We start from the raw sequence: 15134 nt of genomic DNA, 5'->3' as shown, positions 1-15134 counted from the left end.
GGTGCATCATACTTTTATCAATGGTCCTTGTGTTACAACTTGGTTATAGTAAACCCAATTGTATTCATTTGACATGGTTACAGTAGGAAAGGCAATGCAAGCCATGATGTTGAGAATTGACGTGACACAATATTGTCAAAATATGGAACACGGTTAACTATGGTACGTACACACACAAAATTACTTTTTTCACTACATGGCGGTGATAAAAATGGCATCATTCAAATGTATAAATCCTACAAGCTAAGTAACACGTTAGGCCACTGTTTCTGAGCCCGGCTGTGAGGGCAGCCCTGGCTCTGCATAGCTTGATTGATCCCCGAGCCCACTTACTGTAGCGCAGGGCAGGAACTTATAGCACCCTGCCCGGCTATTTATGGTACACTAAGGCGAGCATGCATTAAACATAAGAATACATTAACTACGGCCCGATAAGACAGGACTGAGAGAATTACAGGCATAAAGCAGCTCTCAGGTTAAAATGGTTGAGCTGCTGAGCCCATCCCACTTATACTTAGGAGGTTATATAGTCTTTGTGTCAGAACCGTGTTGATTTAGAGCAGCGTTTGTCACAGCGTTTTTATGAGTATGGCTGATGCTGTTATACTGCTGACCATTTTCCAAAGTATAATATGCCTACTCAGTGGCTTACTCAAAAATCACGAACATAATTATGTTCGTGATGTTTGAGTAAGGTATGAAAACATACAGAGAATTGGGTTACTTTCTAGTTCTTCTAGCACATTGAACGCATTCCACAGTTACTGTTTCATCAAGGTTTTATTTGTTATGGGCACTCGGGTGGGCTGTGGGTTCCATTCCACCATGTTGCATCCGGTTTTGTCGAGCGAAAGGAACACAGTTGGCCCGTGTTTGGGGGAGGGAAGGGTGTCTCTGCATACGCAGGGAGTGTTGGTTGGGAGGAGTAGAATGAAGGCTCTTTCTTACATGGGGGCCCTAAAAAAAACATAGACTTTCAAACGACATTCAAACGTTCATGGCGTTCAGTGATGTTTACCATACATTGACTGACTCAATTGTTCATGTAATCTTGGTAACATTTTAATCGCTTGGTGTGTGCGTGTGTGTGTGTGTGTGTGTGTGTGTGTGTGTGTGTGTGTGTGTGTGTGTGTGTGTGTGTGTGTGTGTGTGTGTGTGTGTGTGTGTGTGTGTGTGTGTGTGTGTGTGTGTTTGTGTGTGTGTGTGTGTGTGTGTGTGTACACCATTGCTTCCACAGGTACTCTGTGTCGGGTTTTATTGACAAGAACAAAGACACACTCTTCCAGGATTTTAAGAGGCTGCTGTATAACAGGTAAGCGTTGACACACACACACACACACACACACACACACACACACACACACACACCCCTACACACTTTCCAGGCAGCTATTTGATTGAACAACAGCCCCTGAAGCGCTGAACAACTGAAGACAAGACTTATTATTGTCAATCTTATCTCCCACTTGCCTCCTCTCTTCTTGTCTGGGTCTCTGTTGTTAGATCCGTCTTTGTTGTTGATTGGAGCGAGCGTGACATATTCCTCCCCTGTCTTTCTTTTGAGTTCAGCACATCTCGTAAGGTTTTGGACAAGTTAAAGTTGGCGCATGAAGTTGGTTTGATGCATTCACAATATTGGCAGACCCATCGGAATTGGAGGAAAACAATCTTGGTGTAAGCTTTTGCTTACACCAATGCTTTTTGCTTACACTACTTTTTGAGTGGTGCAACCACTCCAAAGAACAGCAATGTCCGTGTTCACCTATGTGAGCAATGTGTTGGTTCACCTATGTGTCCGCCTATGTATGTGACGTTAATGAGAACCAGTATGACTATTAGTACCAGTAGGGGTGCTGTTGTGCCAGAAACGGAGAGAGAGATAGTGCTGCACGTGCTGCACTGTTGCCTGCTAATGAGAGAGAGAGAGAGAGAGAGAGAGAGAGGTTCTATGTTCCCCATAGAACCCGTGGAACAGAGCTATTGCAATTATACAATATACAATTGTACAGTGTTTATTTAAAGGCCGTGACATTCTCCATTATCTTCAACAACTGAATGATATTCTTCATGACTTTTCGAGGGGTCATATATGGCAGCTACTAAGTCTACTGTATGTACTGTTTAAATGTTTGTTTAGAGCACTTTTACGGAATATGGCACAGCCAAGTCTTTGGACTTTCAATGTTGCGTGTTTTTTATTTGATTGATGGATTTTTTTTCCCCAACCACTGTTGCTGCTCCAGCTGTAGTTGGTACATATTTGCTCTTGTGTTCCTGTCCAGTTCCAACACTGTGCTGAAGGCAATGTGGCCGGAAGGCAAGCTGAGCATCACTGAGGTCACCAAGCGTCCCCTGACTGCCGGCACCCTCTTCAAGAACTCCATGATCTTGTTGGTGGAGAACCTGGCTTGCAAGGTGAGGGGACTGCGAAGGACTGTTAATTCAGCTGTGAGGTCTTTTTGTCAGGTTTTCATTCCAAAATTATCCTAGTTTTGGATTTTGGATTAAAAAAAAATCCCCTAATTCAGTTAGTTTTAATTAGTTTTTAGAGCGGGTTTGCTAGTTTTTTATTCATTTTTATTTTACACTTACACTTAGTTTTAGTCTCATTTTTATTAGTTTTAGTTTTCTTTGTGTGTTGGGTAATTTATCGTGTGCAGGATTAAGAATGGTCAGAGAAAGTATGCCTATTTTGTGATTAAAAACTCACTCAAAACATCCGTTACTGTTGAAAGTGCATTTTGTTTTAGTTAGTTTTGTAAACGCACAATACTGTTTCAGTTAGTTATTGTTTTTTGACAACTGTGTTGTCCTGTTGTAGGAACCCTACTACGTTCGCTGCATCAAGCCCAATGACGTCAAGTCTCCTCTCCTGTTTGAGCATGAGCGCTGCCGCCACCAGGTGGAGTACCTGGGCCTGCTGGAGAACGTCCGGGTCCGTCGCGCCGGATTCGCCTACCGACAGACCTACCCCCGCTTCCTGCAGAGGTACAGTAGCCTACCGACAGACCTACCCCTTGTAGATCTGCTATTTTCACTAGTTTGGGTCCCGGGCAAACGTCTAATCTCTCTTTTGGGTCTTGAGCTGAAAGGTTTGGGAACCACTGCAGCAGCCTGTCACCAACCTGGAGACCGTAGCCCTTTGAATAAGTTAAGATAATGCCATGACGTGGACAACAACGAATACATCATGATATTCATGAGAGAAGAAGCCACGTGGCATGTGAAAGGGAGGGCTGGCCTACTGTACGTGTTCGCAGTTCATCATTTATTTATTGTGATTTAGTAGTAGAAGCAGCAAGGGGCCTCTCATACGTGAAACACAAATCCCCAAAGTTTACTTAAAATTGAGTGCACAGGTCATGTGCTCCTTGAGAGTCGCGAGGAATTTTAATTCTATCTTATCTAACTATAAATGCATCAAGTCTCTGTGTGTATGTCTGTAGGTCTGTAATCCCTGTCTAAAATCATGCATACAGGGTTGTGAGTAGCCTGGGGTCCACCAATGCTTTCTATGGCATAGGCAGCTCGCAGCTGCGCGACATGAGACTAATTCATTAGACCGACAGAGAGAGAGAGAGGAGTGTGTGTGTGTGTGTACGTGTGTGCGTGTCAATTTAACAAAGGTGCAGACGATCAGAAATCAGAAGAGACTGATCTACGTATGCCATATTGAAGTGGACTCTGACTTTTTTTTCCTCCCTGGAAATAAAAACGTCTGGGTTTCCTATAGGTTGTGACTAGTGACGGCATGGAATTTGTATTATTGCAGTGAAAAAGCAGCTTATCACGGCTGTGAACACAGTTGTGTGACTGTGTTATATATTCAATTGAACGCTATCTGTTGTACATATCAAGTACTCAAGCCGAGAAATAATGAATCATTGGACACGAAAAAAAAAGAATCCCCATAGCTCGACTCTCGACGCAAATCTGAATTGACTTACTGTAAGTTTACTGTATGCTGATATTATCTCTAATGGCTCACCCTGGTCTCCGTTGGACTTATCTATGCTGAACGTGCAGTGCATTCCCAGAGTGCTGTCGTTATTAGCAGCATCACACACCCATCTGTTCAGAGCTAATGATGCACTGATTATTCAACCCCTTACTAAAGCCGCAGCATCACACTTCACATACATACGTAAACACGGCAGTTCCAGTCGAGCTGTGTTCATGGTTAAAACATCATTTGAGACTCCAAGTTGAAGAAAGATAACTGGGGTCTTTTTGCTTTCTGTCTCAGATGGTGTAAATGTATTCACACTATATTGTTTCTATTTATTATGTTTCAGCACACGCCAGCTTTAGACTGGATATTTATTTCCCCAGTGGATGGAATCACATTTATATAGATAGATTTCTCCTGCATAGATCAGCCACACAGAATGTAGTAGATGGCGGGGTTATTAAACGGCGGCGCACAATCGAGGGAGACTGGAGGTTAGAGGAACAGGCTTGTGATGTGATGGAAAGACCACCAGTTTGATTCTCCCATTTGGCCGGGGGTCTCTGAGGGAGAGAGTTGCACCTCTCCCCTCCGTTCACTATTCGCTATTTTCGATTTTGGGGGGAAAAGTAATAATATAACGACATGATGACCAAAACAGGCATGTGCCCTTGACTTTAAGCAAGACCCTGAACTCCCACCAGCTTCAGCAGAGGTTTTTGCTCAGTGGCCAGTAGCATCGTGGCGGAGCCACACAGCTCCAGGTGTGCGTGTGAATAATTCATCCAAATGCAAGTACTGCCTTCAAGCCGAGTCCATGCATATGATCTCAGTCAATAGTCCTGGTTGAATATGTAACACACAACACAGTGACTTGGTGGCCTAAGCCACTTTGTTCAGTTGGCTTTGCGGAGGCTTTGTCGTCTGAACAGGATGTGCGGAAGTCTCCTCTTCCTCTGTAGTGAGTCAGAGATGTCAGGGACATTTCAACTTCACGGATGATTGCTTTTCTCAGAAGGACTCTCGTCCTCTGGCCCTTGGCCAGTAGCAGCCATGCAACACATGCACAGGCTGAGCTGTAATGAATTGGGAGGGGGTCTGTGCACTGTGTGTAGCATATGTTAATGTGGAGAGTGGAGACGAGACCACAGATAATCTGTAGGGTATGGCAAATGCTGTATGCCCTCTCTCAGTGACACATGGTACACACACACGTACACACACGCGCGTACACACACACACACACACACACACACACGTGCACACACAATCACACGTCGCCTCGTGTTTCCCTGCAGAGGACGAGAGGAGCGATGCGACAGTGCTGATGTCACTGCACCATGAAGTCACTCAACATCGGATAAGATCCGGAACAGTCCTCTCACGCACGCTACCACAAAGACATAAAAGCATATATACGCTCTTAACATCTTAGGCATGTTTGACGGCAGTCGTTCTAGGATAGAAGCATGTTATAATAGTTTGAAGTCCAACAGGAGGATATTTTGTATATTGTGTTTACACAATCGAACATTGGGCCAATGGCCCATAATTAGGATTTGATATAAATAAGAGAATCATATGGTATGTCTGGCTAAGATGTATGTCTGGCATGCACGCTTGCTCGCTCGCACTCACTCACTCACTCACTCACTCACTCACTCACTCACTCACTCACTCACTCACTCACTCACTCACTCACTCACTCACTCACTCACTCACACACACACACACACACACACACACACACACACACACACACAAAAATATGTTAGGCGCTCATGAACACACATGCACACCTCGTCTCCATATAGGTCTTGCTTGTACTTCCAGCTGTTTCATTCCGTTAGAGTCCACCAAGGTGGTAATTAATGTTTGTTTTTTTGTGTGTGTAATACGCTAACAACTGATCTGAGACCGTCCCAGCTGTCGTACGCACACCGATCTTGTATCTGTACTTAATGTGTCAGTAGCGCGCCCTTGGCAGTCCCAGGCAGTTTGGGCAGTTGGGGGTGACGGCGAAATGACAGGCATTGGGTCCCGTTGAAAGGCTTGATGGGAGATGACTCTCTGTCTTTGCCCTGGCAGGAGGAGTGCACCACTGCTGTCCTGGATTCACCTTTTTTCTTCAAGTTTGTTTTGCTTAAATAGACATTTTTGTTTGTAGTTCTCGAGACTATTAGTTCTCGAGATATATTGTAGTGTCTGGGACCAAAATAATTACTGTCTCTCCTTCTCTGAGCCCTATAGGAGTCACTGAGGCCAACAGCCCTAATAAATATCGACAAGCACTTTTAGCAGCAAATAACCTGTGCCAATGCAAACGTTGCTATTATAGGAATTAAAAAGATCTTATACCGACAAATGACACGGCTGCTGCTCTATATGCTTTGACACAACAAGGTTTTAAAAGCTCTCGGTGACAGATAATGTGACATGCACTACCAAGAACTTTTACAGTACTGTATATGCATAAGAAAAGCACTTTCAAAGAAAGGTCAAAGCAGCGCAGCAGTGTACTGCCATATGAATTAGTAGAGTTCAGTTTAGTCTGTACCAGTACCATATTATACCGTACAGTACTTCTGTTCTCCTTAAGTGGTGTGAAATGGAACAGAAACTAGGTTTTAAATAAATGATGTACTTTTACTGAACCATGTAAAAGGTTTTCGGTCCTCGGGGGTATCTAGTTGGATCTTTTTCATGTCCTTATGTCACCAAGTACTACTCCTATGAGAGTACCGGTATCTCAATAGCATTAAACAGTAATTGGTGTCCTTATTCTTTAGTCACGTGGCCAATCCCCCCCATATTATTAGTCCATTGGTCTTAATGTGTAGTCAGCCACGTGTCTCCTCTGATACACATGGAGTCACCAGCCACTTAATTTCACCTGCCTATGAGAAGAGGGCATGAGGAACACGCTATTCTTAAATTCTTAAAAATGAAAAATCTTCTGTGTGGAGTTTGCATGTTCTCCCCGTGTCCCCTAGGGTAGGTACCCTCACAAAAACATGCAGTAATCCTGGTCTCTAAACTGCCTCCCCCTGGCCATCCGGGGCGCCTGATGGAGGGGAAAGGAACTGGTTGGAATAACGTGTTCCTTCCACGCGCTACGTCCAACCAGGGAAACTCCCCCCTGTCAGGTGTAAAGGAGCAACTTGGACACTCAAGCATGAAAGGATGCATGAGTTCAAATATATATATATATATATATATATATATAGTCTGTAACAAGCTAAATACCAGCAGGAAGTTGAATTAATTGTATATCACTCTGCAGGGTTTGAAAGCTACCTGCCCTGTTGTTAACGTCAGTCATGTGACGTGACGACTATTCTATAAGGGAGGTTATCATTATACTGATTACTATCACCTGATGTTCACCTGTTCACGGCGGAAGCGTCGTGTCCTGATTGAAACGGAACTAAATAAACACTGTTGGAGCAAAGACGTGTGTGCGGACCACTCCTTCTCTGTATGTATCTACCTTTTGTCCAGCACCAGCAAAGAACTGGATGTGCCGAAGCCACCTGCTTTTTGAACACGCTGTTCTTCCCAGTTCCGCTCCACTCCTGAACAGGTGTCCCGAACAACCTGTATAGCAGTCAGAGCGCATTCCCCGGTCGGAACGGGAACATAATATCTCTGTGAACCAATAGGATCCACTGCCGTGATCCCAGCGGAACCCGCCCCTCTAGACCAGAAATCACGCTGCCTGGCTGGGCCCGGTGCTGGGGAGGAACTTTACCCCCTCCACCACCAGGATCTAGTTTGACCACTTGTCCTTTTCCTCGTGCCGGTATTATAGAGTGCAGCCTGATTTAAGGCTTCACGTGATGCTACATTACACTTTTCAGTTTGAAAACACCTTAACTTTGTCCATACCCCCCAGGTATAAGATGATCTCGGAGTTCACGTGGCCCAACCACGACCTGCCGTCGGACAAGGACGCGGTGAAGAGGCTCATGCAGGGCTGCGGCTTCGACAACGACGCGGCCTACGGCAAGACCAAGGTCTTCATCCGCACGCCGCGCACGCTCTTCAGCCTGGAGGAGCAGCGCGCCGACATGGTCCAAAGGATCGTCCTCTTCCTCCAGAAGGTGAGCGCCTAAATACATATTTTCACGATATACATATATACAGTAGTAACAGTACATGCTCGACAGGAACTGTAACCAAATAATGGCCCGGTGCAGACCGGTGCAAATCGCAGCCTAGTTCCTTACTGTATAAACGTCTGCGTATTAACAGCCCGGGCTACCATTTGGAAAAATATGGTATACAAACATCGGCATGGGCTATTGGCTAGATTGTTTGTTGTAATATATATAATCTTGTTTAAAATAATCTGCCTAACGATGATGTCACTGGTGGACGGGTTTCTGAACTGCTCACAGCCCTCCTATGAGAGACAGACTGAGTAGAAATAAATGACATTCTGACGGTGATAATGAAAAACACCACTCTGTCCCAAATATTCCTGTTAGTCACAGTTAGAGAATATTATTTTGTGACCTGATTTGGCTGATTATCATAGTCGCAAAGCCCTAGTCACATTCTCATTAACCAGCTCTTGTTCTGACTTCTGAATATAAATTGCCCTGAGGAATTGAACAAGTCAGCAGAATACATGTGAAAAGTCCCTGCGTTATTCAGCACAATCATATTTTAAACATGAAGCTTACAGTATTTTTGGAGTTGGAAGTTGAAGAGATGCTGGTACCCTAGTTTTGGCAGTGAAAGGGGCACAAAACATGTTTTCACTTGCCATCCAAGACTGGTAGCTTGGAAAGGTTGGATAGATACAAGATAGTTTTGAGTAAAAAAAAAAAAAGACAATCTTTAAATCCCCCAAATAGTAGATACTGTATGTATACTGTAGTACACTACTGTGTAGTGTGAAAGAAAGCCCATGGTGTGTCTTGCTCTCGTCGGGACGAGTTTGTGCCCTGGTACAAATGTTTGAAACGTTTCGACTTTCGCCCTATAATGACGTGCCCAAAACAGGGACCCCACACATACCCAAACAGTCTGCAAACCGTCTGGCTAGGACTTGAATTTGTTTTCTGACTGAAAACACTGCAGCCACTGTGCTGCATGTTGCAGAACCTTCCTGTGTGTGTGGGGAAGAAAGACAGAGCAGATGGTGTATTTTCTCAGGCATGAGGGCACTGGATGAATCATATATGTCTTGTCTTGAAAAATGGAACGGTATATTAATTCATTTGAAAAAATACCAACGTTGGCCTTGATTTGATCAAGTATAAAATTCATTCATATACCCACATTTCCAAAAGGAGGTTCTGTATCTACCATTAGCCATGGGTTATACTGTAGCCACATAGGTACTGTCCCTATACTGTAGCCACATAGGTACTGCCCCTATACTGTATAAGCTCCTCTGTCATTTTGACAGTTTGATGATATCGAAGCAGAGAACACAATGTGCTCATGCGTCATGGACCGATATTTCATTGATTTCTTTGCACGTGTGTCGTGAATTGTACGACCATTGAACTCTCCACATCTCTCGGCATTAGTTAGTAAGTAAACTCACCGTCACACCTTTGGTCAGTGATCATTACGTTGCGCTCCTGTGACAACATGTCTGATAATAAGCCTGCAGAGCTAAACCTGATCTAACTGCTTGACGGATGTGTGACAAGGGAACACCCACGCCAGCTCCCTGTGCAAACCAGTAGGACGCTGCCAGCTGTCTCCCCTGACTCACGGCTAGGAGGATCAGATGTGGAAAAACGCCAATCTGTCAACAGCATGAATGTGTTTCTGTGCACGCTTCCTATAATCCGGGAGGCAGAAGATGGTGCCATGTAATGATGATAATCATGAATTGCATTTTATAGCGCTTTTCCAAGTGCTCAAAGCGCTTTACAATGGTTCATTCATTCATTCATTCATACATTGGGAGGTCGAACAGTCGACGCCAGCGTCCCACATTCACACACCAATGGTGGCGAGCTCACACCGACCGACTCATTGGAGGCAATGTAGGGTTCAGTGTCTTGCCCAAGGACACTTCGACGTCATGTGGACAGGAGGAGCCGAGATTCGAACCGCCGACCCAGGGATCATTGGACGACCTGCTCTACCTCCTGAGCCACAGCCGCTCCAAGGTACTACTGTGTCTCGTGCCACTTGCTAGCCTTGCAAGGAGCAGCGTTCACAATATGACAGACGCATACGTTTCCCCCAACTTGTTATTACATTAAATGCATACGAGCAGATTTCCTCAAGCTTGCCTTGCATTCAGCCATCTCTCTCTCTCCCCGGGGGAATGGCTGCAGTCTGCGGCTCCTAGACATGAAATGTTTATACGCTTCCGAATTCACTTCTACAGCACGGGGATTGATTAGCTGACCTCTCCATATTGATCAACATGGCCTTGTGTGGGCCGTCCCAGCAGACGTGCTCGACTCGTGTTCTCCCCCATGGGGAAATCCTATCTAACTCTAGGCATCTCCAGTCACGAATACGGACTGTCTTTGAAAACCAAGCTGAAAGCCCAGAGGGAATCACAGCTCTCCTCCGATACCGAAGCGAACATCACCGGCCACGAGAACGTTTAGAATTGGAGGCCTTCTGGAAGGCTCATTTAATCTTGACCTCTGTCAATGTCAGTGCTGTGAACAGGCACGCCCGGCAGGGCATATAGCACACATACAGTATGCAGAAACAGTGCGGAACAGCAGTCTCTCGCACACAGACACGTGCACGACCACATACGCATGCACACAAACGCACACACAATCAATTGGAGTCCATATTTGTCTCCCTATCCCTCACACACACATCCCAGTCAGTTGGTGCTAAACAATCCCCTTATCGGCACCTGGCACACCATCCTGCCTCATGCCAGCCAGGGGCCCCTGTTGCCAGGGGGGTGTCAGTGCTTCTGCCAGGGGGCCCCGACACACGTTGCCAACCCCACCGTTAGCCCTGTGCCGGTTCATAATACTATCACTGTGTCTCATCAAACAAGGAGAGGGAACATTCAGTCACTTCCTGAACTCCATATAAGTGGCCCCTCGTAGCGCTACTGTCGCATTAAAAAAAGCTTCCACTCTTCCCCATGGCTGCAAGAAGGGAACACTGTGTGCTTTTTCTGTCCGTACCCCCCCCCCCCCCCCAACTACTATCCACCCTCCCTTTATTACCCCCTTAAATGAGTGTAACGTCTGCTTCTTTTGAGGAGGCGCAGGAAGGGGCCGATAAGAAGATGGGAGGAGGTGGGTGGGTGGTGACGGGACGGGGAGACTCGTTTGCAGTTCCATTTCATGCCGTCTTTCTCTCCATCCTTTCTCCTTCAGTTCAGTCTCAGCTCATGGAGCGTGTACGATAATGTTTGTCAATTCATGGGTGCCCGAGTCCTAGTCTGTGACGTATGCACGGAGTATGCAGAACTTCCGTTCACGCCTGGAAATACAGCAGCATCAAGAACAGCATGCATATACTGTACATAGTGGCTCTATGAATATAGCAGCATCAACAGCAGCCTGTCAAGTGGAATACATGAAGCAACAGCGATTCCCCCCCAATCATCATAACCTGGTGGAAGAGTTGAAAGACACGGAACGCAGATGCCATACATACATTATACATCACCCCTCCCCCCGACCGCCTCTCAATGTCTAAAATTAATATTTCATCAATTGAATCACAGAGTCTGTCCTCCTCGGTGCCAGGCAGAGCTGGGACAGTGACGGGGGAGGAAAGTGCCCCCTGTGTGTTACGGGCGCTTCTCAAACCCACTGCATGGTCTCCATTCATCCCCGTCTAAAGCTTTTTTTATCCGGCATAGAGAACGCTATACAGTGTTTTCACGCTGCAGGACCAATTAAGGGTTGCGATCGCCCGAGCTATAACTGCAAAAGGGTTAGAAGACAAGTAAAGGGCTGTTTTGATCATCTGACAAGCTATACCGGATAAATAATCGTTGTTTTGGAAGTGGTATTAATAATGAATTGTCCCCTATATTTGGTCCCTGCCATCTCTTGCAGACTTTAGTGCTGGGGCCAGAGAGCTGGCTGGCCCTCCTGTCTGTCTGTCTGTCTGTCTGGCTTGCCCAGCCATCCAGCAGTGATCCGTCTCCTGCCAGACCGCGGCAGAGACAGGAGAGCCCTAAGCCTCTGATCTCTGCTGAACCCGTCAAGATGTGTTAGTTACCGTTGGACTCCCCGTACCGGCAGACAACACCTCAGTGGTGTCACCTGTGCTATACGTTGAATCTACGGAGAGAAGTTCATTTGATTTTGGCATCGTGGCTGTCTGTGTGTGTGGACCGTTTGTTATTATGAAAAATGCATTTGTCATCTTTGATTGTGCACTGCCCTTTGTAATTCATGCCCTACCTTTTGAGGCCATTATGTTTTCCTCATTTCACTCAATTTGCACCAAGGCCATTTGGATATTCCCCTTCACCTTCTGTTGTGTAACAATTTCCCAATTTTCCCGGTCCTCAGTCTAGTTGTCCATGTCCAACATCACATTCTTTCATGTTGAACACAAACTCAATGCGTTTTTATAGTCTGGGACTTCTGAAAAATGATTTGTGTTCCTTAGAGAGAAACTGCAGCTTCTGTTTTTTCCTTTTTTTCCTTTTGATCTCAGTGTTGAAACAATGCCAGCCCATAACCTAAGCACAGTATATCCCCCCCTTAAGTCAACAGTTATACCAACAGACTCAATCCACAGGGCTCTCTCTCTCTCTCTCTCTCCATGGCAACCGAGGTACGGTATGGCTCATGGACGGTGCGCTGCTTTCCTCCCATTTGACCTTCACGTGCCATTCTGAGACTCCTCACGGAACCACCCCTCTCTGCCTTTGATTGCTTGCTGTTACGGATGGATAGTGATCTCATTGGTTTTTATTGTTAAACAAGGAAATCAAGAGATGTTATTCATTGATGCGCAGTCAAATCTTCAGTGTTACAATCTTCAAGTAGGATTTGGATTTTATTTTGCACCTCCTGACCGTGTTTAAATTGATGTGTGTGTGTGTGTGTGTGTGTGTGTGTGTGTGTGTGTGTGTGTGTGTGTGAGAGAGGTTTTCACATTTGTTTGTGTGACAGTTTTGTGTGCCACAAATAGCCGACTCACGACCATGTTTGCGAAGCAATATGCGCTGTGAACCTAAACACATAAATTAAGCAATACTCTCCCAATCTATTATCCCTAATTAGGCTATATCGTCATATGCCTGTATATGCTTCACATCATCCCAGCACAGTATACTGTACACCCCCCGAGACACGCTTTTGAAATGAGTCAAAGATTACGTGCTGGAATCCTGTGGCGGAGGAAGTGTCAGGGTGTCGTCAGCAGTTACAGCCCTTAACCCATTCTGGGCGGGAACCCCTTTTGGTGTTTTTTTAGCAACATGTTATACTTTAGCTATTGGAAAATAGCTAGTCCCCTGGAACATTCTTTTTTCAGATAGGAGTCGGAGGACAAATTCATATAATTCTAGGGGTCATTTTGAAGACATGGAGCTTCAGGTCCAAACGGTTTAAGCGTAGTAATGTCAACTGGCGTCGTGCCGCACACCACCGACACTATACAGTATATTGATTTATGCTAATAACCGCTGGGCCGTGCCTCGACCCACTGCGTCCCCCCTGCGACGAGAGCCTGCGGTCACAGCGCACGGCGGCCTTACAGAATTGTGTCACACACACACACACACACGGTGGGCGTGATTACCGCCTCCCCTCACCCACCCTGCGTATCAGGCATGTCGCCACAAACCCCGGCAGACCCCGGAGGAGGCGGACATTCAGGCAGCACATGGTGGGACTGCACTGAAGTGTGTCATTAAGGCCTCAGACCAGCCTGTGTGTGTCTGCCTGCTCGGACTGGAATTTGGCGTTGTTTTTTGACAGCAAATCTTGATTTTAGTTTTAGTCGCATAGTCTCTTGAATATAGTTTTCGTTTCGTTTTAGTCACATTTTAGTCACCTGGGATGTTTTCACGTTAGTCTAGTTTCGTGTTAGTCTAGTCGTAATGACGGATCTTACACTGAAAATAGCAGCTCTACAAGCTCACAATGCGTCGCAGAGCGACACGTTGTGAGCTTGTAGATCGGCTAATTTCAGCATGCAACCAAGTGTTAAAGGACTTCCACATTTTAGTTTTTTATTTGTTGACGAAATTGTCAGTATATTTACTCTTAGTTTTAGTCATCATGGCTTAGTTTTCATTTAGTTTCCAGTGGAAAAAGGTAGTCAACGGACATTGTCTTAGTTTTAGTCGACGAAATCAACACTGAATGGAATGTTGATTTGTGGACTCGTTGGGGTCGTTCATCGCATGTTCATTCTCTTAACTGCTAAACAAAAAGACATTCAGTAGCCAATAATGGCCCCTGTCCGGTCTGTGTCCTGCTTTGTTGCTCAGCACCTCGACCCGAAGCCCTGTAGAGCTGTCCCAAACCCTTCCTTCCCTTTTGTCCTGGCATGTGTGTGTTTGTGTGTGTGTGTGTGTGTGTGTGTGTGTGTGTGAGATTTGTGGAGGCTTTTAATACCCAGCATGCATTTCAAAAGCAGCCCACCGTCGCCGCGACACGGCAATCTGTCCCACTTTGTCGAGGCGAGAGATCCCCAATCTGGCTTTGATGAGCTCGTAAATCCTGGCCTCCTGGAGCGCCGCTGAGCCGAGGCTCCATGATGGGCACAGTCTCTAAAAGGATCATCAGATGGCTTTATTGGCCGGGAGGAGTGCAGCCTGACCCAACATGGGGTCCTGTTATTGGCCTGATTTATCCAACGTCCCCCGAGTGTCGTAGCGCTGTACGCTTAACCACCGCCACCTTATCAGCCTGTCTGCATCCCCGTTTAAACCATTGGAACGCAGTTAGGGTGTGTTTATGTATGAGCGTGGGCCGTGCACACACACACACACACACACACGCACGCACGCACGCACGCACACAAAATTCCACACCTCTTCCCCCAGATTCTGTCTGTCAAACATCCTAATGAGTCTCCTAAGGCAACGGAGAGCCAGATGATGTCTGAGCTTATATCCGATTCAGTGTCGCTTTCTGCGCTTTTACGTTCAACCTCTGACCCCGCCTCCCATCGTTTGCATATGCTAATTGATGATTAAGTGCCGTAGATAAACAAAGCTCTCACGCGCCTTATATATCCGTGCGTGACGCGAGGC

At 45.9% G+C, this 15134-nt stretch overlaps 1 protein-coding gene across 2 annotated transcripts in view; it reads left to right on the top strand.

Moving 5' to 3' along the window:
* Window positions 1-15134, top strand: part of myo1d (myosin 1D) — a 126537-nt gene that overhangs the window by 59321 nt on the left and 52082 nt on the right. For both annotated transcript variants that reach the window (XR_013965812.1, XM_080789916.1), the window contains exons 13-16: window positions 1238-1312; window positions 2283-2415; window positions 2822-2988; window positions 7845-8052. Coding sequence is in view for 1 of the 2 variants with exons in the window: in XM_080789916.1 (XP_080646042.1) it covers window positions 1238-1312; window positions 2283-2415; window positions 2822-2988; window positions 7845-8052 (583 nt within the window). In the remaining variant the exon portion in view is untranslated. The remainder of the gene's footprint in view (window positions 1-1237; window positions 1313-2282; window positions 2416-2821; window positions 2989-7844; window positions 8053-15134) is intronic.

Source organism: Protomyctophum bolini (genome assembly GCF_963924005.1).
Source record: "Protomyctophum bolini genome assembly, chromosome: 18".
Classification (NCBI taxonomy): Eukaryota; Metazoa; Chordata; class Actinopteri; order Myctophiformes; family Myctophidae; genus Protomyctophum; species Protomyctophum bolini.
The sequence above is the reverse complement of the archived record's forward strand: the minus strand, read 5'-3'. Positions and strand labels throughout refer to the sequence as shown.